Source organism: Peromyscus californicus, unplaced genomic scaffold, assembly GCF_007827085.1.
Source record: "Peromyscus californicus insignis strain IS unplaced genomic scaffold, ASM782708v3 Scaffold_20__1_contigs__length_68692818, whole genome shotgun sequence".
Lineage (NCBI taxonomy): Eukaryota > Metazoa > Chordata > Mammalia > Rodentia > Cricetidae > Peromyscus > Peromyscus californicus.
This window is the reverse complement of record NW_026294503.1, coordinates 21,114,445-21,141,344: the sequence shown is the minus strand read 5'-3', so window position 1 is coordinate 21,141,344 and position 26,900 is coordinate 21,114,445. Positions and strand designations below refer to the sequence as shown.

General features: G+C 39.4%; 1 protein-coding gene across 4 annotated transcripts in view; it reads left to right on the top strand.

The window, feature by feature from the left end:
• The window catches only part of Taf2 (TATA-box binding protein associated factor 2), a 65,858-nt gene extending 41,406 nt beyond the window's left edge, over positions 1 to 24,452 (top strand). For 2 of the 4 annotated variants that reach the window (XM_052747820.1, XM_052747823.1), the window contains 5 exons: positions 4,132 to 4,241; positions 8,262 to 8,491; positions 10,691 to 10,796; positions 16,181 to 16,303; positions 22,936 to 24,452. In XM_052747820.1, coding sequence (XP_052603780.1) covers positions 4,132 to 4,241; positions 8,262 to 8,491; positions 10,691 to 10,796; positions 16,181 to 16,303; positions 22,936 to 23,195 — 829 coding nt within the window. In that variant the 3' untranslated portion in view covers positions 23,196 to 24,452. Of the gene's footprint in view, positions 1 to 4,131; positions 4,242 to 7,110; positions 7,279 to 8,261; positions 8,492 to 10,690; positions 10,797 to 16,180; positions 16,304 to 22,935 lie in introns of those variants that run through there. The other 2 variants (XM_052747821.1, XM_052747822.1) reach the window with 2 other exon arrangements.
• The last annotated feature ends 2,448 nt before the right edge of the window (positions 24,453 to 26,900 follow it).

Genomic DNA, 26,900 nt, shown 5'->3' with positions numbered 1-26,900 from the left:
TATTGTGCTTAAGTACATAAATAGTTACATACGTAAACTTCAATGTCCTAGTTTGATGACATGGTCATTTTTGTCCCCTCTCCTGCTGAATAGTCCTGGATAGTCCAGGATCCTATCTTTTGCCATGGACTAATCCTTGGCACATAAGATAAAGTTAGCTAAATGCAGACAAGACAAATGGCTGAGTGTATGTTTCCCTTTTCCTCCAGTCATATGTATATGTAGATATTTAATGTAATTCGTGGATTAAAGAGATTTTATTTCTCCTCTAACAACTGTAGGTAGAGAAAGTCTTCCAAGATGTAATTGAAATGTTTGGGAAGCTTTGAGTCTTCCGAGCTCAATGTCTTGTGTCTTGATCAGAGACTCCCTTTTTCTTATATTGTCTTCTCTCGGTAGAGCATTTTCAGGCCGAAGTCTGTTCTTCATTAAGATAGTTTATGTACTAAAACTAAGCAAATTCATTTTGAGTAACTTATGTATCTCTTGACATACCGATATCTTTTTTGCTCTAAAGTTTGCTGTCAATTTTATGTGTCTGTTAGAACAAAAAAAAAAATTAGATGCATAGGCCAAAATAAATATTTTAATTTGGTTTTTTGAGACAGGGTTTCTCTGTGTAGCTTTTCGCCTTTCCTGGAACTTGCTTTGTAGACCAGGCTGGCCTCGAACTCACAGAGATTCGCCTGCCTCTGCCTCCTGAGTGCTGGGATTAAAGGCGTGTGCCACCACCGCCCAGCCAATATTTTAATTTATATGTGTTGTTTTAATACTAAAATTAAATTTTCAAAATTGAAGTTTCCTTTCAGTAAAAATGACCTTTGCCAGGAGTATTCACACATGCCTTTAATCCTCTAACTCAGGAGACAGAGGCTAGTGGAGCTATGTGAGTTCAAGGATAGTCTGGTCTACATAGAGTAAGTCTCAGTCTGGCCAAGGCGGCATAGTAAAATTCAGTTTCAAAAAAAAGGGTGTGGGTGGCTAAACTACTCATAAAATTGCAGGCTGAAGCCGGGCGGTGGTGGCGCACGCCTTTAATCCCAGCACTCGGGAGGCAGAGCCAGGCGGATCTCTGTGAGTTCGAGGCCAGCCTGGGCTACCAAGTGAGTTCCAGGAGAGGCGCAAAGCTACACAGAGAAACCCTGTCTCGAAAAACCAAAAAAAAAAAAAAAAAAAAAAAAAAAAAAAAAAAAAATTGCAGGCTGGTACATGCTTATAATCCCAATGTTAGAAAGCTGAAATAGGAGAATTGCAGGTTCAAGGCCAGCATGGGCTACATAAAGCAACCTTGTTGCAATAAAATAAAATAGTCATACAAATTTTGGAAAATAACAAAACCCCACCAAGAGAAAAATATGCACTGTACGTATAGTTAGTGTAACCAGAAATGATAGTCCTTGCCATTTTGATTTGTTGATTCATAGTTGTTTTATGTATGTGTATCATTATGTTTGGTTTAGATTATATAAGGTTAATATAAAGACAGCAGAAAGCGCTCCTGTTTTGGAAGTAAAATGATCATGATCCAGCTGTACCAGTTCTTTGAGGTGATGCATTTATGGTCACTGCTTTTTGTCTTGACAGATTTTCAGCTTTTATTTGTTTTACTGGTTGGTTGGTTTGCTGTTTTTTGGTTTGGTTTGTGGTGGTTTTGGTTTATTGCTTTTTTTTTTTTTTTAAATAGTGATAGGGTTTTAGAATTAGACTGCCTCATGAAGAAAATTATCAAATTTTCAGGCAAATGGAGTGATGGTTTTGCTGTTGTGGTTCCATGAACCTGTGACTTTAAGATTGGCTTTAAGTCTGTTTCAGATGTCTGAAGTATACACTTGTAACACTTTGATATTTAATCTTTGATAAATTAAGTGTGAAGTACTTGTCTTCTCTTATTTCCTTTGAACGTTTTGTATATTTAGTCACTTATATTTTCCTGTTTAAAAAAACATTTATAGCAAGTAAACTTTATTATTATTATTATTATTATTATTATTATTATTATTATTTTAATTAGGTGTGTGCTTGGGTATGGGTATGTGCATGTGTGTTTGGGTGTTTTTATCCTTGGAGTTGCGTTTTTTTGTTTCTTAAGTGTATATTGGTGTGCATGTTATCTGTTGTGTGCACCATGAGCATTGAGGCACCTGAGGAGGTTAGACAGAAGAGGGCAACAGATCCTCTGGAACTGGAGTCACAGGCAGTTGTGAGCCAGCTGACTGACGGGTTCCGGGAGCCTGACTCCCATCTTCTGTAAGAACAGGCCCTCTTATTCATCGGACCATGGTCTCCAGTCCCTAACATGTGAATTTTAAACGCCAAAAAAAAAAAAAAAAAAAATGTTAAAGAAACATTTAAAGTTTGCTACAAGTTATATATGTATTCATTAATCATCACTGCTATTTTAGTGGTAATTTCAAAGATGTCCTCAGAGTGTCCTTTACAGATCATGGACATGTTAGAATGTGTTTGTAGTGTTCTGAGTAATACCGAAAGCCTTAATGGTTGGTCTCTATGTTTTATTTTGGATATGTAGAAGTAGCTGGACAGAAACCTTACTTTTCAACTTACTGCAAATTAAAAGCTTGACAACATTAATATGCTCTAAAGAACAAAATTCCTAACATTCAGGAGGCTGAGGCTGGAGGATCACTTAAGTTTAGGAGTTTAAGACTTGCCTGGGCAACACAGTGAGAACTCCTCAAAACTTAAAGAAACTCATCCATATTTTTAAAGATGCCATTTACCCATAATCCTGATCTACTCATAGAGGAAGATTTTGAAGGACAAGGATTGTATTTATTCATAAATATGAAAATGGGTATATGAATGATTTGTAAGATTTTTATCACTTTTTGTATATCTATTTTCAGTTGTATCTAAAGCTACATATTGCCCCCTTTGTTTTATAATAGCCTTTGTGTGGTCTTTAATTTCACATCCCAAAAGGGTGCCAATAAAGTTCACATCTTCCACTTTCACATACATGGAATGGCAGGACTGAGAGTTTAGTATCTTAACCTACACCCAGCCCATCATCTTTCCTTTCACTTCCTCCCCAGTTGAAAGTCCAGCTGGATTTCTTACCTCTAGTAGTGAAGTGTAAAAACAAAGTTTGGAGCCGGGCGGTGGTGCCGCCGCACACCTTTATTCCCTGCACTTGGGAGTCAGAGCCAGCGGATTTCTGTGAGTTCAAGGCCAGCCTGGGCTACAGAGCAAGATCCAGGACAGGCACCAAAACTACACAGAGAAACCCTGTCTCAAAAACAAAACAAAACAAAACAAAAAACAAACCAACCAACAAACAAAAGTTTTGCTGTCTTCCTTGAGTTCCATCCCATTTCTTTTCTTCCTCGTTTATATCCAAGAGTCCAGTTAAGACTTTGTTTTCTTTGTTGTGCCTTATCTCCAGTAAAAAGTGGATTAAAAACTTCAGCCATGGAGTTTACAGTTACTCCTGAAAACACTTTTCTTACTTGCCTCTTTCCATACAGGTTTTGTGTTGCTTGTTCATGGTAGTGTCTTGCTATATAACATAGCCTGGCCTTGAACTTGCCACTGTTCTTCTGCCTCAGCCTCCAGCCTGGTAGGACTATATGTGCCACCACAGTTTACTCAATTGCAGCTTATTTTGAAGACACTTTCCCCTTTTTTTCTGTGTTCCATCTTTAAAATTGATCTACACATTTCCATGCTTTCCAAAGGGGCTAAGATAGGAAGTTTATGTTCCTATTAATTTGAACTTTTGGCCCATCTTGGAAATATTTTCTCCTGTTGTCCTATTTTAAGGATTTTCATACTTAACCACCAGGTTGTTGGTTGGTTTGCTTGCTTTTGTTTTCAATACTCCTAAAAAGAATGAGATTGTTAAGATTATATAGGTCGGATTGTAGAAGATGTTGTTTACACAATTCAGATAATCTTGGAAAGCAAACCCACAAGATAGTTTAGTGAGAAAACACGTGATAAATATGTAGGATTTGACATAAAGCATATAGAAATGGAACTAAATACAAAGTTAAACCTAATGGGAAAGGAGAAAAATAGTTTTCCTATCTTCTATAGTGTTTCTTATTGGTAGCACCAGTCCGCAAATGGTCATTTAAAAATTCATCTATTTATTTTTCATTCTTGCAGGCATAAGATTCTAAACATGTTGACAAAGAATCCACCATTTACAAAGAACATGGAGTCTCCCTTATGCAATGAAGCCCTAGTAGATCAGCTCTGGAAACTGATGAATTCTGGTAAGAGAGCAGTGACTTTGAAAGTCCCTTGTTTTCATTTTACATCAGATTTTCAAGAATGAGAGAGAGAGAGAGAGAGTGCGTGTGTGTGTGTGTGTGTGTGTGTGTGTGTGTGTGTGTGTGTGTGTGTGTGACCTCTAGCTGATGGGCCAGGCTTTTGTTTCCAACTCCCTAGCGCAAGACTTCCAGGGGCATGTCATCATGCCTGACTTACATGGGTGCTGAGGATCAAACCCAGGCCCTCGTGCTTAAGTTGCGTGCACTTTGCTGTGTGACCCACTCTCCAGCTCCTCCTTTCGTCACCCATTACAAATAGGATACCACATTTTTACATTAAGTTATAACGTGTGTTAGGAAATGTTCACTTTGTTTCATACTGTGGTTGCAGAAATGAAAAAATTTGAATTTTACGAGTTTTTTAAGTAGTTAAAGGGCTGTAAACCTTAGCCTTTCCACCTCTTTTGGTTTTTTGAGACAGGATTTCTTTATGTAACAGTCCTGACTGTCCTGCAATTTACTTTGTAGACCAGGCTGACCTCAAACTCACTGAGATCCACCTGCCTCTGCCTCCAGAGTGCTGGGATTAAAGGAGTGCGCCACCACTGCCCAGCTCCACCTCTTTTCTGTGGCTTCCCAGTGGCCTCATTCAGAGATAATTAATTTCGTTCTTATTTTTCCAGGACAGTGAGTGAATGTAGAATAAGAGACAACCTGTAGTTTTAAAGACTGCATGCTACTGTTCTACATCTCAGAGAGCATGCCATCTTACTGTAGTGTGAGTTTCCATCCTTTTGAGTGAGATCAGGGAGTGGAAGGACGTAGTACATAGGAGCACTAGCTCTGGGATGGATTTGCTGAGGTTAAACCTCAGCTCAGTTGTTACTCTTCATATAACTAGTTTAAAAATGCAGGTAGTAAAACCTGTTTCTGCAAACTGAGACATGAACAACGTGATGTTTGTAAAGCACGGTGTCTACCTCACATTAAACACTCAGTGTTATGCTTCTCATGTATTTGAGCTGTGTGTGTAGTTAGTTTCTTTCCTTCTCTGTTGGGGAATCAAATTCAGGATCTTGATTAGTTGGCTATACTTTCAGTAGCCTGGGTAGTCAAGAATATTTGTAAGTCACTTTTATTTAATTAGGTTATTAAATCTTTGACTTTATAAATGTCATATATTTAACGACAGTTTTTGTTATATCTCTTAATAGATTGAAATTGTAATACTGCTTTTGATTGAAAGGTTTAGTCAAAAACTAGGCTGAAATTATTTTGCTTAAATGGTTTTTGCAAGTAGAAAGATACCTGTGGGTATTTATTCTAATACTTAATTATTTATTTTCTAATACTTAAAATTTTTGAGTATGATACTTTTTCTCCTCTCTAGAATATGTAAAATTGCTTACCATGCTAGCCCATTGGTAACTTGCTGAATCAAATACTAAATTTTAATATTTCAGTTTTTTAATTTAGTTTACTAGTACTGAAATACTAAGGACTGTATAACTTTTATCCCCTCGTATAGTGCAGTAGCCATGGGAAGTATACCAGTATAGCTAGTTTGAAGAAATTTGATAAAATGAAAGTGGATGGACTTTGTTTTTAAAAAAGAAAACAAATACTAGAAAATAGCGTGTAAACTAGGCTGAACTAAGATGCTGTTAGTTGGTTTTCGTTAACTTTCCCTCCTCACGGAAGATTATTAGGTGTGCACAGAGTTTAATATTTTACTTGTTACTTTGAAGACATCATTGTCTCTTATTTAGATCCAGGGGATGAGCACGAACCTCAGAAGCTTTTAACAAATTATTTAGCAGTAAATCTTTGGTACAAAATGTGCCACGTCAGATATTAATATATGACTGACCTACTAGCTCAAAATATTGAGGAAGGCATAATCAATTATAAAGAATTCTTTTCTTACCTCTTGAGAAGAGTTTTTGGACAAGAGGAATGGTATTTAAGATTAATGGGACAGTTTCTGAACATTTGATCCCATCAGAAAGTTACAGTTAGACAAATTCAGTGTCCAGCTGTTATCTTATGTTTGTGATAATATCTAATGTAAAGTATAGTTGCTGCTTTAATTAGAAATTCTCTGTCGCCACAAATTTACACTGAACAGGGAGATCAGTGAGTCTGTGGTCCTTAATGAGTTCCTGGTCAGCTTTAAAATTTGCAAGTGACGGAAGCAGTGTGAACAAGGGAAGTGACAGGAGAAGCTAGTATTTACAAAGTGACTTTGGGAAACACCGAACATCTGATTGCGAAGCTGGATTGAAGAGGATTTAAACTTCCGGATAGAATGAATCTTTTATAAGAAGTCGCTTTCATGTTTAATTTTCAAAGATTTTTCATGATCATGATTATATAATCATGTTAGGAAAAGTAATACATAATTGTATTATATCAATATAGATTTGAGTGTATTTGGCCGTTGGAGAAAAAAATGTGTGTCTGTGTGTGTGTGTGTGTCTGTGTCTGTGTGATGTGTTGGGGATCAAACCTAGGACCTTGCCGGTGATATATAAAACTGTATAATAGCTAAATCCCAGGCTCAAACATTTTAAAGCAACATCAGGGGTTTTCCTACTGTATGTACCATCATCTTAATAGTCGTTCGTTTAAGAATGGGGGTATATTATAAGCAAAGAAGTTAAATCATTATTTAAGTCACTAAGTCTTGCTGAATCCTGTGTGCCTTGTTGAGTCTCTTGGGTTATCTGGTGAGCAATGTATAAATTTGTATCAAGAGCAAAGACACTGGATTGGAAATATGACTCAGTTAATAGAGTGCTTGCCTAGCATGCACACAGCCCTAGTTTTTAATCCCTGACACCATATAAACTTGGTACCTTTCTAATCCTAGGACTCAGGAGCTGTATCAAAATCAAGATAATCCCTCACTGCTTAGTGAGCTCAGACCAGCCTGGGCAGCATGAGACTCTGTCAAAAACATACCAGTTGGCAGCCAGGCGTGGTGACACATGCCTTTAATTCCAGTACTCGGGATCTCTGAGTTCAAGGCCAGTCTGGTCTACAAAGTGAGTTCCAGGTCATCTAGGGCTGTTACACAGAGAAACCTTGTCTTGAAAACCCAAAAACAAACAAAAAACCAGCTGGCAATGGTTTGAAAGTGGAGACTTTAAAAACTGGTTTCATTTAAAGTATATAGAAGAGAACGTTATAGCCATTGAGGAAAAAAATTTTAAGTATTAGAAAATAAATAATTAGAAAATACATAAGTATAGGAAGATTTGCTTAAATGATTTCAGAAACTTTAATTAACAATGTGAAGATGTTTAGCAAAGTATTCTCTTCCTCTATAATAAACTGCATTTAGAATTATATCAAGAAGTTGTACATTTTTATATTGTGCTTAATTTTTTTGTACTAGATTTAATTTATGATTTTGTATGTGTGTGTGGTGTGCACATGTGTGCATGTATGGAAGTCAGAGGACTACTTGTGGGAGTCGGTTGCTGCTCTTCCACCCTGTGGCTCCCACAGATCAACCTCCAGTGGTCAGCCTTGGTGGCTAGTGCCTTTACCTGCTTAACTACCTTCCCGGCTCATTTTCTTATCAAATTTAAAACCTCAAATTAGGAAATTTCCAGTAGTATCTGTTTTAGTAATTGAATCCTGTTGTCCTAACAAGTGGGCAGAGAATGAATGCATGCGGAGTGATTACTGAAGCGGAAGGATGGAAAGAAATGTTTAAAGCCGGAACAATTTGTTGTTTACATGGCAAGTTTTCACTTGTGCTGGCGAGATGGCATGGCAGGTGAGGGCACTTGCCACCAAGCCTGATGGTTTGAGTCTGGCCTCTGGAATCTGTGTGGTGGGAAGAAAGAACTGACTCCTGCAAATTGTACTGACTTCCACACTTCACCACAGCACCTCCGCACATGCTCAACACACGCACTCACTCAGTTAATCAGTTGATTTTTATTTGATTTCTGAAATTGATTTTGTAAGATTGATGATGTGGTAATAAAGTTTTCTGTGTCTGCCTCTTAGGGACTGCACATGACTGGAGGTTACGGTGTGGTGCTGTGGACCTGTACTTCACCCTGTTTGGCCTCAGTAGACCTTCCTGTTTACCCTTGCCAGAGCTCGGGCTTGTTCTTAATCTAAAGGAGAAAAAAGCTGTCTTGAATCCTACCATAATTCCAGAAGCTGGAGCAAGCAACCAGGAATCTCTGAGTAACCCAGGCTGTCATGCACAGCTAGCTGGATTTCAGAACCCTGTGAGTGTCTCGTTAGTACAGAAGACAGAGCCTCACTATGTAGCACCACCTGGAGAGGACAATGTCTTCTTTGAACCAGTCAGCTCTCTAGCCTCTGGTCACTGCCTTTTTAACCCCCCAGCTTGTGTTTGCTTAGCATTTTACAATTCATAAAATATCACAGTCATCACATGACTAAACTGAACAAATGTGCTCCAGTCTGCCTGTGTGATGATGTAAGATTCTTTGGGACCCTAGGATTTCTTCTCTGCATAGTGCAGAATAGAACTGCAGATAGACTCAGTTCCGAGAGCCTGTTCCACACAGCCTGTCTTGTCTGTGTACCAGACTGTTGAACTAGAGACCTGCCTGTAAGTTGTTGCTTGCTGCACAGTTAGAATGGTTGGGCAGTTCTAAACAGAGTGAGCACCTGGCAAATGGTTTTGAAAAGAAAATAATGAATGGACGGATAATATGATGACTTGGGAGGAGAGGGTACATTACATTTGATAATTTTTAAAATTTGTGTTTTTGCCTTTAGAAAACCCAACTCTGCACTGTAAATTGTCAGGCTGTGTAAAAAGAGTGTGTGTGAATCATTTCACCATAAAAGACTTTTTCCAGAAATGATTTTCATACTGATGACACAGTGTCTGCCATACTCCAGCCTTCCGTTTTCAGCAGGACTCAGACCAGACTGTTCTCATGGCCATTCCCTGCTGGTGTCTTGACACTTGACTAAGTTATCTGGAATATAATCACGTTTCTTGTAAATGTGAAGTGTGTCCTAAGGTTTGGGTTAGGGAAAACTCAGACAAATGTGTACATGGAAGAAGGCGGTCCCTTGTAAAGAGGTCTCTTCAGTGGGAATCAGTGTGCTTGTCTCCCCCCCCCCCCCCCCCCCCCCCCCCCCCCCCCACACACACACACTGATGTATCCACATGCACATTTCAGATAACAGAGAAAGTGACATCAGGAGATGCAGCCCTTTAGGGCTGGACCCATGGTTAAGCCATTAAGAGCATTCATTTGTTTACTGCTCTTCCAAATGTCCTGAGTTCACTTCCTAGTTGCTCACAACTGCCTCTAACTCCAGCCCCCAGGATCCGGTACCCTCTTCTGGCCTCCTGTTACTGCACACTTGTGACTATTTCCCCTAAACACACAGACACATACACATAATTGTAATTTAAAATGATAAAAATAAATCTTAAAAAAACAAAAACAAAAACACATAAAGGGGCTGGAGAGATGGCTCAGTGGTTGGGAGCACTGGCTGGCTGCTCTTCCAGAGGACCCATGTTCAATTCCCAGCACGCACATGGCAACTCATAATTGTTTGTAACTCCAGTTTCAGGGGATCCGACACTTTCGTAGACATACATGCAGGCAAAACACGAATGCACATGAAATAAAAATAAATAAATTATTTTTAAAAACCCATAAGGTCCTTATGGGTGAGAGAAATCGCCAAAAGTTGACAAACACTTCTGCCCCCATAAAAGACAGGAAAGGGCTGCACATTTTACATTGATTCCTGTTAACTTTGGTCACTGGGCATGCTCTAACCTGTGTGGTTGTTACAGCTGTTTACTTTTGGGCTGTACTACCAGCTGCTTGTATCCAGAAATCTAATTTTGGTCTTAAGTATTGCCATAGGATCACAGTGTGATAAGTGTTCAAGATTGTGAGCAGGAGTGAAGAGAAGGCTGGGCCCCTGGGGGCCCCACTAGAGCTGGTCAGATACTGGAGAAGAAGAGGGAGACTAGCAGTGAGCTCAAACTCATCATCCAAGTAAGAGATGGAGGTTACTGTGTTAGCTGTGTAGGACTGTGCGTAGGTTTTCCTGAGCAGGGACACGTCGGAAATAGCGAATCATAAAAGAATCCAAGTCTCCTAAAACACTCCATCCAGTTATTTAACTAACTGCATATTTCTTCACATTTGGGAAAGTGCATTCCACCATAGCTCACTAGTTCTTCCCATATTACAGGCATGGGCTTTAATTGCTATTCACAGTAATTTCCTATCAGCTGCTTTGGGGGCTGATTCACCCAGTTTTTGTTTTAGTGCCTTTTTTGAAGAAAAGAGACTTGTTTTTCTTTTTAAAATTACAATGGCTCTATTCTTTGGCCTTTTTCCTCCGATTGTGCTGGAAGATAATATCGGAACATGAAGTGATACCATGGCTCTTTCTTCTTTTGTTGTGTGTGCTCTAGTTTTCAAGTTCTCAAGATGAGGAGGAGGTGGATATGGACACTGTTCATGATAGTCAGGCCTTCATTTCCCATCATCTGAACATGCTTGAAAGGCCGTCTACTCCAGGTAAGGACAACGTACCATGGTCTCAGGAGAGGTGGAGACTGTTGACATAGATCCGTTCTAAGGTCTGTTGCTTTATTAAATGAGTAAGTGTAAAATTGAGAAGACAATACAAAATTCTTGGGCTGTATCAGTGTAATTTACACTGACAAATAGTAAATTGTAGAAAGCACGTTTTGGAGGTCTGGCCAAGGGGCACAGTGGGTAAAGGCACTTGCTTGGAAGCCTGGTGCCCTGAGTTCAATCCCTGGGACCCTGTGAAGGTGGAAGGAGAGAACTGACCTCATAAAGTTCTCTGACTTCCATCTGTGTATTTTGGCATGCATTTGTGCTTACATGTGTGAATGCATGTGCACACATATGCACACACAATAATACGATTAACAAGTGCTGCTTCTTTTAGTTTGTTGTATTTTATCAGTTCTCTTCCTCATGAGCTCCAGACCAGCCAGAGCTACATGGTGAGGCTTTGTCTCCCCCACCCCAGAAGATTTGGTATACTTCCGGATTTGTGTAGTAGTCATCATAACGAAGTATCTTGTTATAATACGACTATAGTTACATTTACAATATTTTCATTTATTATTTTTATTAAAGGCAGACAGTGTGTTCCATAATGTTCTTTTTTTTGTCTGCCCATTCCATGTAATTTGACACCATAGACTTGGGTGTATTTTTCGAATACCATATTTTGGTTGGCTGTGCTGTCTTTGTAATAGCTACAGAATGATAGATTTAGGTCTGTTTCATCCTGTGTGTGTGTTCACGTGTGGGTACACACATGTATGAGATCACAACTCTGGGTGGCATTCTGCAGTCACCAACCGTCTGCCTTTCGTTGATGCAGTGAGCTTCCAGGGATCTGCCTGTCTTCACCTCCCATCTAGCCATTGCTGGAATAAAAGAATGTGCCAGCGGGCCCACTTTTTCTTTTTAAACGTGGGTTTTGGTGATCCAAACTCAGGTCCTCGTGCCTCTGAAGCTACTGTCTTACTGATTGAGTCATCTCCTCAGCTTAGATTTATTTTTTAACATTTTTTTCTTATTATGAGTGATTTTTCTTCCCACCCCACCCCTTTGAATACTTTTGCTCTTTTTTTTTCTGATTATTTGAAAATCCTATGCCAGTTGGTAGTGGTACAAGCCTTTAATCCCAGCACTCAGGAGACAGATGTATGCATGAGTTCGACATCAGCCTGGTCTACAGAGTGAATTCCAAGGCTGCACAGAGAAACCCTGTCTTGAGAAAAACAAACACACAACAACAAAAAAAGTCTTAATCCTGGTCTGTACTTTTTAAATGGTCTTTATGTTCCCTTTATTAGTATGTGAACCTGGCCCCTTGTGTCTCTTAATGCATCTTGGTGGAAGCCTGCATCATCAGATGTCCCAGAGCTATAGCAGCTTGTTCGCAGCCTGTTGGCTTGATAGGTTGACGTCCACACTGTGACTACTGGTCTGTGAGTGTCCGGCAGTGAGCTGTGTTTCCTGGAGACAGTTGTTGGCTGTGACTTTCCTAGTCTGGTCATCTAGTCTTCTCTTCTTTTAAATGATTTGACATTTTCTCCTGTATTTACAATGTGTTGTGATTGTGTTCACCCCCGTTGCCGTTTGGCATCCCCTTTCCTTTCCCTCTGAATCTTGTATTTTCCTACCTAGTTTTCCATGGCTGTACCGCTGGCTAATGCTAATGACTCCTAGAGCAGTCATTAGCAGTAATTAACACAGGAAGAGATGGGTCCTTGCAGATACCTCTGTCCATGATGGGAAATGTGCAGATGTGTGTAACTGCTGTGATTCATAACACTCTTGATCTTAAGTCCTTTCTGCCCTCTTTTCTATGACGTTCCCTGGGTCTCGGGAATGAAGGGATATAGATACTCTATTTTAAGCTGAACATTTATTCTTAGCACTTTGGCCAGTTATGAATCTACATTTACCGTCATCGTCTCCAAAAAGAGTTTCTTTGCCCTGGCTGAGGGCCACAGTAGTCTTAGACTAAACATAAATGTTTTGAAGACAGTTTGACATGTTCAGCAGTGGTGCTGTGTTCCTCACTTGGGCCCATGTCCTCCTAGTCATGACCAGGTGTATAGTATCAGGTGTCTATTCCCACAGAACAGTTGGGTATCCCACAGATAGCCATGCCACTGTTGCCCCAGTAGACATAATTCCCTGGCAGGTCAGTTTTGTAGCACACATGGTCTACAGCTGGGTGAGACTAGGGATGAGTTTCCCTCCCAGCAGCCTACATTGTGCCTTCCTACACTATAAACATTAGTAAGCAGAGAGGGAGTTTCCTATTCAGTCCTTTCCTCATTTCTTTGTCTCCTGAAACCAAAGTATATGATATCTTCAGTAAAAAGGCTTTTAACATCTGATTCTGGTAGGCAACCTAGAACAATGACAATAGCCTGTATAGTTTGTGTGTGCACGCGCGCACGTGTGTGTGTGTGTGTGTGTGTGTGTGTGTGTGTGTGTGTGTGTGTGTGTGTGTGTTTACAAGTGCCCTCTGAAGCCAGAAGAGCATGTCAGATTCCCTTGAGTTGGAGTTACAGAAGTTGTCAGCCTCTTGACACGGGTGCTTGGACCTGAACTCATGTCCCTCAGAAGCACAGCAAATGCTTTTAACTGCTGGGCCATCCTACATTCCCATAGCCTTTACTTTTTTGGGTTGTCTACAACCTCTTGGCAAACAACTGGGGAGGTATACTGCACCTGGCATTGGGGTTCTTGTTTAAGCCCATGACTTGTAGGAGAGCATTACCTATCCATGGAACTCGTCTGTATGTGGTAGTCCTCTAAGTATCTTTTGCAGTGATTGTTTGGTCATCATGAGTTGTCTTAGTTTGCCATGTTGTGAAATGTCCATTTCTCTTACCAATTAAAAAATATCTGTGTTGACTTTAGCAGTTGTGGTTAGCAGCTGTTTACTTTCAGGGCTTTAGTGTATCTTTCCATGTTTTTCTGGCTCTTAGGGTGGCTGATGAGAAGTCAGTTGTTATTCTGATGTGTTTGTCTTTGTAAATGTGTTGCTATATTTCCCTTGTAGCTTTTAATATATACATTAAATTATGTAATTTAATATATAATATTATATATTAAGATATATAAATACTAATTTTTTAATGCTACATCTTACATATCACAGGCTAGCCTTGAACTTGCTGTGTAGCCAGTGATGAACTTCTTATCCTTCTGCCTTTACCTGTTGTAGAATATTGTTTTAAGGTGTGTTACATTTGTTTATGCTCTGGAATATTTGTTTAATAATGCAAAAATGTGTTGTATTTGTTTCAGTCTATGAAGCTGTGTTACTTTGCCTGTCTGAAACACCAGATGGTCTAATAAAGAGCTGAAAGGCCAATAACAAGGCAGGAGAAAGGATAGGTGGGGCTGGCAGGCAGAGAGAATAAATAGAAGGAGAAATCTGGGAGGAAGAAGAAGAAAGAGCAAGAGAACAAGGAGAGGAGGATGCTAGGGGCCAGCCACCTAGCCAGCCATGGAGTAAGAGTGAAAGTAAGATTACAGAAGTAAGAAAAAGAAAAGCCAGAGTCTATCCCAGGTAGATGGGATAATTTAAGTTAAGGAAAGCTGGCAAGAAACGAGCCAAGCTAATGCCAGACATTTACAATTAAGAGTAAGCTTCTGTTTGTGTGATTTATTTCGGAGCTGGGTGGTGGGTTCCCCAAAAGAGCAAAAACAACCAACAATATCTACCTCCTAAGCACTGGGATTGTAGATGTTGAGTATCCATGTCTGGTTTTTTTGTTGTTTTTCAAGACAGGGTTTCTCTGTGTAACAGCCCTGCCTGTTTTGAAATTCGCTCTGTAGACCAGGCTGGCCTCAAATTCACAGAGATCCACCTGCCTCTGCCTCCTGAGTGCTGGGATTAAAGGCGTGCACCGCCGCCACGCACTGCCACCATGCCCCGCTTTCACATCTGGTTTTATACTAGGTGGGGACTGAATCGAGGTCTCTATACATATTAAGCAAGCATGATGCCAACTGACCTACATCTCCAGTCCTTTTGCAGCTTTCAATGTTCTTTCAAATTCTCACTGTTACATACCATGGAGAGATTCTTCTCTGCTCATGTCTAGTTGGGGTTCTAAATACCTCTTGTGTTTGGATGTCTATTTCTCTAGATTTGAGGTATTTTCTGTTGTAATTTCATTCAATTGTTTCTGTCTTTAGTGTTTAATCTCAGTTCTTCCTCTTAGCCTGTGGATAGATGTTCTTCTTAGGTTTCATCTCTTAATCATATGCAGAGTACTTAGACATTGTGGTTATGTTGTTTAGGGTTTTTTCCCCTCCTTATTTATTGGTATTTGAATTCAGTATTTCTTTTCTTTTGGTGTGTGTGTGTGTGTGTGTGTGTGTGTGTGTGTGTGTGTGTGTGTGTACGTGTGTACATGCCACAGTACACATGTGGAAGTTATAGAAAAACGTGCAGAAGTCAGTTCTCTCCTTTCTATCATATGGGACTCCAGAACTATAGTCAGGTTTGTAGGCTCTGCAGTAGGACCTTTTCCTCCATCAACCTAGTCTTCATCCTCATGCTCAGTCTTCTGCTTAGTTGAGTCTATTCTTAGTGGCTTCGGTGTAGTTTGTACTTAATTTATCTTTTCCCCAGAGTTAATTTATCAATTAAAAAACACACAGTTTCTCTGTGTTCCCTGACTGTCCTGGAACTCACTTTGTAGACCAGGCTGGCTTTGAACTCACAGAGATCTGCCTGTCTCTGCCTCCCAAGTGCTGGGATTAAAGGCATGTGTCACCACACCTGTCTTAGAACCCATTTTTTATTATTATAACTTTCCTTTTCTCAGGTCATACCTAGGCAGTTTTTAGTCTTCATCTTATGTAAGAGTCCCAGGGTCCCTTGTAGAACACATTCTGTTTTTTTAAATAAGTTTGGGACCAGAATTTGACCTCTGGATTCTGTTATAATCCTGTTTCATGTTATACCACTAAACTAATTCTTACTTTAAATGCATTTGTAATCCCTACATTATTTTGATGTGTTCAGTAAGTTTGATAGTTGAAATGTTTTTAGAAATTTTTAAAAACTATGTGCAAATGCCAAATAAATAATAAAATATGTGAAATGGCTTCTGCAGCATAATATAAGGTCTAATTTATGTGTTTAGCAAGTCTTTCAAGTTTATTGCTACTCCAATATGAATTTCCTCAGATTGAGGCAATTTAACAAAGGATTCAATTACTTGTGATCTTTAGTAGTAGCCTTAACATTTCCCGTATTCATTGATGATTAGAGTTTTACTAGGATTAAACTGTTTCTGGCTTTAAAGCTTACATGTGAAACCCGTCAAGCTTTTGTTCTGCTAAATATATCCTATTTTCCCTTTCGTTTGATCTTTTAGGGCTTTCTAAATACCGGCCATCAAGCTCCAGATCTTCCTTGATGCCCCAGCATTCATTAGGCTGTGACATCATACCAACCACAAAACCCCAGTGGAGTATGGAACTGTCCCGAAAGGGAACAGGTGCAGTTACCTGATTTTTTGTTTTGTGTTGTTTTATCTCAAGCAAATCTAAATTCAGAGTTAATTTTTTTGTTGTTTTTTTGTTTTTGTTTTTGTTTCTTGAGACAGGATTTCTCTGTGTAGCTTTGGAGTCTGTCCTACAGAACTCACTCTGTAGACCAGTCTGGCCTCGAACTCACAGAGATCTGCCTGCCTCTGCCTCCCTAGTGCTGGGATTAAAACCATGTGCCACCACTGCCCGGCTTTGTTTTTCTTTCTCTTTTTCTTTTTTTTTAAATTTTTTTTTCTTTTTCTTTTCAGAGTTAATTTATCAATTAAAAAATATTGTAGAGATAGAGAACTTAGTTTTCTTGTAATATATTGGTTTTATATTTTGTAAGTCTAAAGACTGTTTCAGGTTAGTATTTATCTGTTTCAAAAATTTGTGTTTCTGTCATAGAAAATTTGTAAATAAGAAGAAAAATAGATGAGAAAAAAAATCACCTCTCATTATGCTGTTGCATACCCATTGTAATACCTATAACTATTTGCTTTTGCCTTATAGTTAGATGTTAACTTCTATACAAACCTTAGAATCGGTATCACTGTACCTTTATATAATCCACGAATTAACCACTTACTTCTCACCCATTGCTCAGGATTGCTGTTTCAGTCATGAAAACTTAGTGCTAGACATATACAACTTTTATTTAAAGTATTCCATTCAGGGCTGGCAAGATGGCTCCATGGTGAATGTGGGTTCTGCCAAGCCTGACGACCTGAGTTTGATCCCCAGGACCCACATGATGGAAGGAGAGAATTGAAGTTGTTCTCTGAGCTACACACACACACACACCCACACACACACACACACACACACACACACACACACACACTTAAATTATTCCACAGTAATTAGGCTTTCCTAAGAAAGGTTGGTCAGCTCAGTCATACTTACTATGTATTCACTCATTTACATGGTCTTCTGCTAACTGTGTTCTTTGTTGCTTCTTAAGCGAAGAGTATAATCCAAATGAATAGCAACTGTTGGATGCTATCACCTACCAGGACACAAAGATTAATTTTCGAGTGTTGAAGGAAAAGGAATAGGAAAAAAAGCCCCAGAAGCAAAGTTACTTTTGATGAGTGGTTCTCCAAAAGTCATTAGTAAACCTTAAACATCTATGGATTTCTGCTTATGTTTCAGTGGGTGGATTTTGCTTGTTTTATATATGTTTTTGTATGATATAAACAGAAGAGTAATGTTTATTGATTTGAGAAAAGAACTTGGGGGCCATCTGTGATTAATAGTAGACTTCAGCCAAAAGCAACAGCTCAAAATGCTTTAGTGTTAAGACCATACATAGACCTAGAGCCTTTGTGAGGTGTGTACGTTTATCTAAGCGAGTCAGTCACACACTATGTTTCAGAAGAAATCTAGCTGGGACTTTGGCTTGTGTTTCCAGGAATGAAGGGATTGGAAGATTCTTCCCTTGGCTCCTCCCCTCACTTCCTCCTTCCTCACTCCTCTTGCCTCTTTTCTTGTTCTTTTCCTTCTCTTTCTTCTTGGGTGTGTTATGTGGTTTTTTTGTTTTTTTTTTTTTTTTTTTTTTTTTTTTTTTTTGTGTGTGTGTGTGTGTGTGTGTGTGTGTGTGTGTGGAGATTGAACACAGGACCTTCTACATGTTTGTTTGGTACAATTTCGCTAATTCATTATACCTATTACATGTTTACTACACATGGGGAGTTTTCTACTCATCTAAAGTTATAGCTTATGGAGTTTCAGACTTATTAACATTAGTTTGGAAATGATTCTTTGACCTTCTCCTCAGCCGTGTAAAAGTCAACTCTGCATTTCCTAGAGTCAAGTCAATTTCTGTTCCAAAAACAGTTTGACTGCATTTGTTTGACTTTTAGTGATGTGGCACATGAGCTATGTAAAAAGCAGATCTTTAACACTTAACGTGTATGGTTTGTATCATTGTTCTAGTACTACTTTGAAAAATACATTTTCAGTTTTATTTTCTAGTTTCTTTGTGGCATTGTCCAGTCTCATCATTTTGGAAGATCAGAGAAAGCTAAATGTAGGACTCGAGGTGGGAAATAGGGAAGCCTGAAATTGAGATTTAGCTGTTGACCACGTTAGGAAGCAAGAGTACGGTTAAATAGACGTCTATATTAAGCTTTAATATATTTTGAAAACATTGTGTTGCATATGCGTGTATGTGTGTGTGCACCCATGTGCTACAGCTCCTGTGTGGAAGCTTGGGGACATCATGGAGGTGTTGGTTTTCTCCTTCCATCACCGAGCACTCTGGTTGTTAGGCATGAGGCACCTGACCCACTGAGCCGTCTTTCTGGCTCTTAAGCTTTAATTTACAATGTTCTTAGTGTTCCTTCAGTATGTTGGTGCTGCTAGCTTCTGAAGGCTATTGACAGCACATGGTGAAAATTCACCGGCAATATTACTTAGAAGATTTTGTTTTACAAAGGGTAGTATTCTAAAGGGGTGTGTGTGTGTGTGTGTGTGTGTGTACATGCATGTGTGTGTATTTTGAAATTCAAATACAGCTTTTTGCTAACACATCATTACACTGGATAAAGTAACTTTTCTAAACACAACAAATAAGCAATAGAAGTATTAACCTACTTCCTTTCTCATTTGTACATTTATTTGTGTGAGTGTGTATGCACTTTTGTTACAGTGCACATGTAGAGGAGTTTGCAGGAGTCAGTTCTCTCCTTCTACCACTTGGGGTCCGGGTTCAAGCTCAGGTTGTCAGGCTTGGTGGTAAACATCTTTAGCTGCTGAGCCATTCCGCTCTCCTGGAAGACTAGAAAGGGCCAGCCTGGCTGGTGTAACAATCTTTCTGTGGGATCATTATTTACAGATCTGTCTTTTGGAATGTCAGAGATTCAGTGTTAGTCTAAACCAAGAAATATCAAGTAAGTTGGTCCTGAAGGGCAATTCCTCTCTTCCCGCCTCCTTTTGGAGCTGGGAATATGTGGGAGCAAGATTAGTCTGTGGCTGAGTTAGGTTCCTGAAAGAGCACAGTGGTAAGAGAAGGTCTAGCCTCCCTTCAGTCTCCAGACTAGATTAAAGAGCACATGTGGGCTTTGTGGGGCCAAATCTAGCTGAGGTCTCTTTTATTCGTGGTAGCTAAAACTTACAAAAAGTTTTGCCCTGGTTGCCTAAACGTGGAGAGACAGCATATAAAAATCTGGCAGAGTTACAGCTTTTCATGAACTATTTAAGGAAAAGTCCTTTGAGCAGTGTGCCTTTCCTCGTTTATGTTGTCTCCTCAGGTTCAGAGCTGTAGAGTGGGGGTCCCTTGCTTCCTTTATGCATAAGGTGAGGTGACTTGTCATATGTCTCAAGGACGTAGAGCCAAGGAGCAGGATGATATTCACCAATGGAAGTATGTTACAGACCTCATCTAGGAGGGTAGAAACAAAAGAAAACACGATGCTTTAAGTAAGATGGAGAAGACATGCATAGTTTGTTGGTAGAGGACAATGATGATATGCTTTTACCACCACCTCCTACTCTCTCTCTCTTTCTCCCTCTCCCCTCCTGTGTACGAGGGTAAAGAAGATGTTTCAGAGTATGATTTTGTGGAGGCAATGGGTCAAACCGTGGGATAACAGAGGAGAGGTGTAAGAGTCTTTCCCTTCATGAACTGACCCCCGTCCCCTTTTTCCAGAGGGAAGGAGAACAGGCAGGAAAAGCTGTATGGTTCTCTGAGTGACAGATTGGTCACCGTGGAGCCTCTCCCTCCCAACACTGAGCTCTCTGTGTTCACTGCAAGGTTGGGGCCGACAGGACTGTCTCCCAGGTTCATTTAGTGATGGCAGGCATGGAGAGCAGAGGGGAAGGGAGGGAAAGTGGAGCAGCAGGAGCTCCCTAGTGCTTTCTGTGTGAAGAGCAGAGTCCTGCAGCTGTCTCGCTCAGACTGCTGCATTATGTAACGCCTTCTTGCATAATTCAGAAAGCACAATTCTAGTACTTGAAATCTTACTTTGAAATTAAAACAATTTGTTTTAAAAGGCTTGGACGCTTTCCCTAGAGATCTTTCTTTTGGAACTCAACATGAAAAACAGACTGTTTTTTTTTTTTTTTTTTCAAACTTTAAATTACAATGATGTGTTTCAACATCTTTTTTTTTTTTTAATTTGATCTAAAGAATCAACGAATAGACTTCTTGTCTTCCCTAATAGAAACTGCTACAGGCTTTGTCTTAAATATGAACATATACCTCCCCAATGTAAACGAAGTCAATCAAAGTAGTAGATTGTTCACTGTTTCTTAAGCATTCTTATCAGATGGACTGCAAAGCTTGCAAGTTGGGCTTTTATTAAGTACTTTTGTTTGTTTTACATATGTTAAGTTGCCTACAGCTTGTTTGTTTGTTTGTTCAAATTTGGTCTCAGGGAAGCTTTTACATTCAACAGATATCTTTTGTATAACAAAATGGACAAATTACAGTATTTTGAATTATAGTTATTTCTTCCACTGCTATATCCACTATCTAAAATAGAAAAGGCATTTCACATCACTGAGGGGGGCTTTGCCAGCTTAAAAGTGAATCCTACTGAGCCATGCTGAACCATCTCCATGGCTCTTTTTTATTTTTAGAGTGTATTTGTTTAAATCAGTGCCCACAGAAAGTCCACACTGCAATCCTTTTATCATTTATCTTTTTAAATTTATATTCTAGTCCATATCTTTTTCTCTCTCCACCCTGCAATGTATTTGTTAAAGAAATCATATTTTTGTCTATAGTTTTCAGGTGTATAATTTTTCTGTTTACTTGTGGTAAAGTTAGCACAATGGAGTTCTTTGTAATTTCTGTAATTACAGTCCTATCTAGACATGTAATTGGATTCAGGTTTGCCAGTGTTGTGTATTTCCATTTGGAAATACCCAATATCTGGTTGACTCTTTTATGAGGTTAACTATTGTGGATGTTCAGGATCTAAATGTATTAACTCATTAAGGATTACAAAGTAATGTTTTTCTAATTAATCTTTCCATTTTTATTTATAGGATGACTTATTTCTATAAAGCTAAATTCCTCATCATTATTACTCAGTGGTAGGAGCCATATAGGAAAGTCTAGATAAACGTCTAATTCTCTCTGTACATTCAATAATTTTTAAAACAATGAGTGCATTGACCAGCATCCTTTAATGTTGATGTGTTTCAGTTCATAATACTTATTATCCAGGATTAGTATTGAACTTGCTGTATCTTTAGACAGCTTTTGAGGTTGACTCTGAGTCAGTTGGGCAGAACTTTAAGTTTCTTGCTGTTATATCTGGTGCCTCAAGTTCATCTTATAAATATTCTGATTCAGACTGGAACTGGTGCTTTGTCACAGGAGCCATTGATCCTTCACCCAGATTCTTGAAGCTAGTTAACTTCTTGTGTTCTCATAAAAGTCAAGCACAATTCAAGCTTTGTAGTCCAGATAGCTTAATGTGAGCTCTGAGGCCTGCAGGTAAAGATGAAGTCACCTTTGAAGTGGTTGTAGGTATTCCCTAGAACAGAGTAAACCACAGACATCCATGTGGCCTTTGCCTCTGCTGGGCAGCACAACTTGGAGGATAACCGCTGGCTTCTCTGAATTCCCAGCAGGTTGGCCAGTGTGTAGGAGTGATGATGAACCCTGTGCAGCACAGGCCCTGAGGCTCAGAGAAGCGCAGACAGTCAGCTTAGGCAGTCAGCGCACATGGTTGATGAAAAGACAAACAGTGAGCAGGGAGCTCAGCTGTATGTGTGCCTCGAACACTGCTCCTTTCCCTGCTGCCTGGCTCTGCTTTGTGAGAGAGGAGTCTGGTTTCCTGTACGTGTAGCCTGAGGAGCATACTTAATTCATTTAAGATTGAAATGAAGATCATATGATAGCACAGTTTCATGACTGTTCGAGTTTGCTCAGTCAGCAGATTATTAGAACTGAAGGGGGTGTTTGAGGACATTGAGTTGCTTTTTCGATGAGATTCAGTACATCCTAAGGCTAAGCGGACAGACTCATCTAGAACACGGTCTTCTGGTTTTCAGTTCCTGTCTTTTTTACTGACATGAGTCTTGTCTTTAGGAACATTTCCCTTCACAGCCTCTACTCTCCTGGGTCTTTACCATGTGTACTGGACCTTCAGAAGAGTTTCCCTTTATCTATATGTTCCCAGAAATCATCTAAGCAACTAAAGGAGTATTTCATTTTCACCAAGATACCGTTATCAGTAACTAAGATAGTGTATTTGTGTATTAATAATTTTCTAAGTCTAAGTGACTCAATAAAGCACTACCCTCCCCCATAATAGTTTAGGGCAGAGCAATATTTGAAGGAGTTATATTTTCATTGGCCAGTATAGATTTTAGTATATAGCACTCAGGTAGTCATTACTGTTTAATCATGGTACTTAGAAAATACTAACCTCCAAAGGATGATTTGCTCATACACTAGCATATGTAATATTTTTTATAGGCTAGATGGACCTAAGTTAGTTGACTTCTGGCCAAGATGCTGGCAGTTCTGTTGAACTAGTTAACTGTTGTATTTCAGTACTTCAGGAGACTGTCGTCAGCTTCCTCCTAGGATAGCTGTCCTTCTTACTATCAACAGACATTCATTGGTGTTTTCATCTTGAAGGTAAAGAGCAGCCGTTGGAGATGAGTGTGCACTCCATGGTAGCGGCTCCACTCTCAGTGTTTGCTAAGGAGTCGACGTCCTCTCGGCACAGCGAGCACCATCACCACCATCACCATGAGCACAAGAAGAAGAAGAAGAAGCACAAGCACAAGCACAAGCATAAGCACAAGCACGACAGCAAGGACAAGGACAAGGAGCCCTTTGCCTTCTCCAGCCCCGCCAGCGGCCGGTCTGTGCGCTCCCCGTCCCTCTCGGACTGAAGCTGTGCGGAGCCCTTCCAGAGTCCTGCCCAGAAGGCGGTTCTAATGCCTGGTCCTCTGTGCAGGAGGATGCAAGGGGGATATAGAGAAACTGAGAGTGCGCTTGAGGTCTGGCATTCAGTTTCTGTTCTCTGTATAACTGGGATCTAAGTAGGAACTGGTTTTTTGGTTCTGGATGAACTGTCCCGTCCCTTGTTTCTTCCTGGAAACACAGAGTGACTTCTTTTTATAAGAGCCTTCATATCCACTGCAGATCCATTCACATACTGGTCTCCTGTGGACTGCCAAGGTCAGGTGTGCTTGAAAGCCTTTGATGGGTGTCATGGGCAGAAGGACATTTCAGCAGAAGTAACTGCCAGATCTGGGATACCCAGTGTTTTCAGGAAGTGCTGAATAACACCACTTGGAATTGCTGGAAAGATGGACCTTTCTGTAAGACTCATCCTTCTTGGCTGCTTTCTGGGTTAGCCATAGAAAATAAGTACCATCATTTATGAGCAAAGAATCTTGTATTTCCTTTTACCCTAAAGTACAAAAAGTTTGGAAAGAAATTATTTTTAAAAACATTTGAAGTAACTATCTTTTGATAGTACATTTGGTGATTTTGAGGTTGCAATTTAGCAAAACAGTCAGATCCACTCTTCTTCTCAAATCAAGATGTTTAAATTACATTTTGTTTTGTCTTCCATTAAGTACAAGTGAATGTGTTTATATGTAAAATATGTGTTGCTGAATGTGGACAGTTTACACACATGATTCGTATTCTTTCTAAAATTACTGTGTATATAAGGCAGGCATGGTGCTGCATGCCTGTAATCTCAGTATTTGAGAGGTCGAGGTAGGAGGATCGCTCAAGACCAGCCTGAGATACATGAGAATCTGTATCAAGAAAGCAAAGTAACAAAAGTTACTGTCTATAACAAAATAGGATAATTTAAAAAGGTGTGTTTATTTGTTATTTATCGGCTTGGACATAATAATTTGGCCCACATTGTAGTATACCAACAACAGTTTAAAAATATGTGTGCAGTGTTTGGGTTTTATATTTTAACAGTTTGTATGGTTGTATGTTTTGTCTTGGTTATTTTGTTTTTTGGAATTTACCAGGTTCTCTGTTAATTTTTTTTTTCATATCCAGTTTTTGTCGTTTCCCTTGTTATTAAAACGTTGGACTAAATTCTTATTCTCAGAATAAATACTTCAAAAGGGATCCAATAATGCTGGACTTTTAAATAATAAATAACTTTTTAAGGTCAATATTCTGCTTTTGTATCACTATCATTTTTGTGACCTTCCTGAGTGTATGTGAATGATGTGCCAGTGCATATTTGCGAAGAGCTCTGAACTGAGTGGAATTTGAACTGTCCACAGTAGCAGGGTAATTTCTGTGGACTGAGATGAGGGTAAGGTCTCAGCAGAAGAAACAGTATTTAAGGTACTGCAAGGATGTATGCAGGAACTAGAAAGCAGTGAACTTGACCTGGACTGCGAGCACACAGGAAGTGTGATCAAGTGGTGTGTGTTTGCGTGAGTTGAGATCTCACTCTGCACTTCTGGCTCCTTGGAACTCACTGGAGAGCAGACTAGGCTTGAACTCATAGAGATCCATCTGTGCCTTCCAACAGCTGGGATTAAAGAAAGTCATGTGCCATCACAGTTAGGCCTGTGATCAGGTGTTGAAGGGCCTAAATGACCCTTACTGATTCAAATTAATTACATTTTGTCCAATTCCAATTAGTTTGAAAAATAGAAATTTTTATATTATGGTGTGCAATAACATGGCATACAGAACTTGGAACTTTGACATTTCAAAAGAATTTTTTGTGTCCTGGGCTGAAGAAAGTAATATAAGCCAGCTGCTGTATACATAAGGCACAGTATTGAGACTTGGATTCATCTGTGTAATTATAAGCCAGATACTCAGAACAGATACTTCTCCGAAAGAACATTTTATGGTGACTCCAAATACTTATGCTGCTGGTTCATAGCAGACAATAAAAAAATTGTCTCTGGATTTGAGAATTGCTGATCATACATGGTCAACATAAACGTGAGTGTGTCTCAGTCTCCTTCCCCAGAGGCAGTTTTTAACAGTATTTTGTTATTTGGGACTCATCATATACATTTACCTACATATATACACATAGTAGCTCTTCAAACTCACGACAGCAGATGATACACACTTGCAGAAGTTGGTTATTTTTATATTTTCTGGTTTCAAAATGATGTCATAGTAAAAAGGTTTATAATTCTGATTCTAGAAGAATTCTCCTTTTGTTGTTGTTTAGAATATTTTTTAAATGTTTTTGACTTCTTTCATCCAGAGAGAATTTACCTTGAACTTACTAATGAAAGATACATAGCGATCCAGTTTCTCTTTGCTTCCCAAATGATACTCAACACAGTGTATTCAACACTAAATTTCTCTGGATTTCAAATATTGCATACTGAATTTCTTTATAAATTCTGGTCTACTTTATGGATCTGTCTACTGTGATAGGTTTTGATATGCTAGAGCTGATCTTTATTACTTTTCAGAATTGTCTCATAGGTTATTTCTTTTTCTTTTTAGCTTATAATTAACGTATGTCAAGTAAATTTGTTGTAGTTTGTACTCCTTAGCTTTTTTTTGTTTGGTTTGGTTTTGGTTTTGGTTTTTCAAGACAGGGTTTCTCTGTGTAGCTAGCCCTGGCTGTCCTGGAACTCGCTCTGTAGACCGGGCTGGCCTTGAACTCACAGAGACCCGCCTGTCTCTGCCTCCCGAGTGTTGGGATTAAAGGCGTGCACCACCACTATCTGGCATGTACTCCTTAGCTTTAACAGATACTTAGATGACATTCCACCCTCACAGCCCCACCACCCTCAGAATACCCTTCACCCTGCCAGGTGTGGTGGTGCATGTGATTCTCAATCTTCCTAATATAGTTCCTCATGTTGTGGTGACCCCCAGCCATAACATTATTTTCATTGCTACTTCATAACTGTAATTTTGCTGCTGTTATGAATCATAATGTAAATATCTGTGATGGTCTTAGGCGACCTCTGTGAAAGACCCTCAAAGGGATTGTGACCCACAGGTTGAGAACCATTGTACTACAACCTTGACTGGCCTGGTAGTCACATAGCTCTACCTGCCTGTGGCTTCTACATGTAGCCTTTGCTCAAAATTGTTTTTTGTAGCTGATGTTCAACTAATTATAATACCTTAATGTGTTTTTTCTTATTAGGGATGTTGTTATTACTATTAATACAGTTATTTCTTTTAAGATTCATGATAGGGTAATTTATCATTTACAGTCCTGCTGTGGTTGTACATGTCTTTAACCTAGCACTTACGAAGTTGGGCAGGAAGGTCAGAGCTCAAGGATAATCTTGGCTGTTGACCAAGTTTGAGGATATTTTAGACCACAAAGCCGAAGAGATTCTAATGGAACTCATTTATATTGTATAAATCATATTTTTCATTGTATGACTATTCTTTCCTCTATACTGGTTTTGTGCTTGGCTACTGTACTGAGTACTCATTTGCAACATTTAGAGGCATTATCCTATAAATAATGGTAGTTTTATGGCTTTTTATACATTGAATTTTCTATTTTCTCCTCTTATGCGATGTCTTTCGCTTGCTGAATGAGAGCAGCCGGGCTGGCCGTCCACTCAGCTTTGTGCTGCCATTTACCTTCTCTGTCCTTGGCAGTCCTGTCT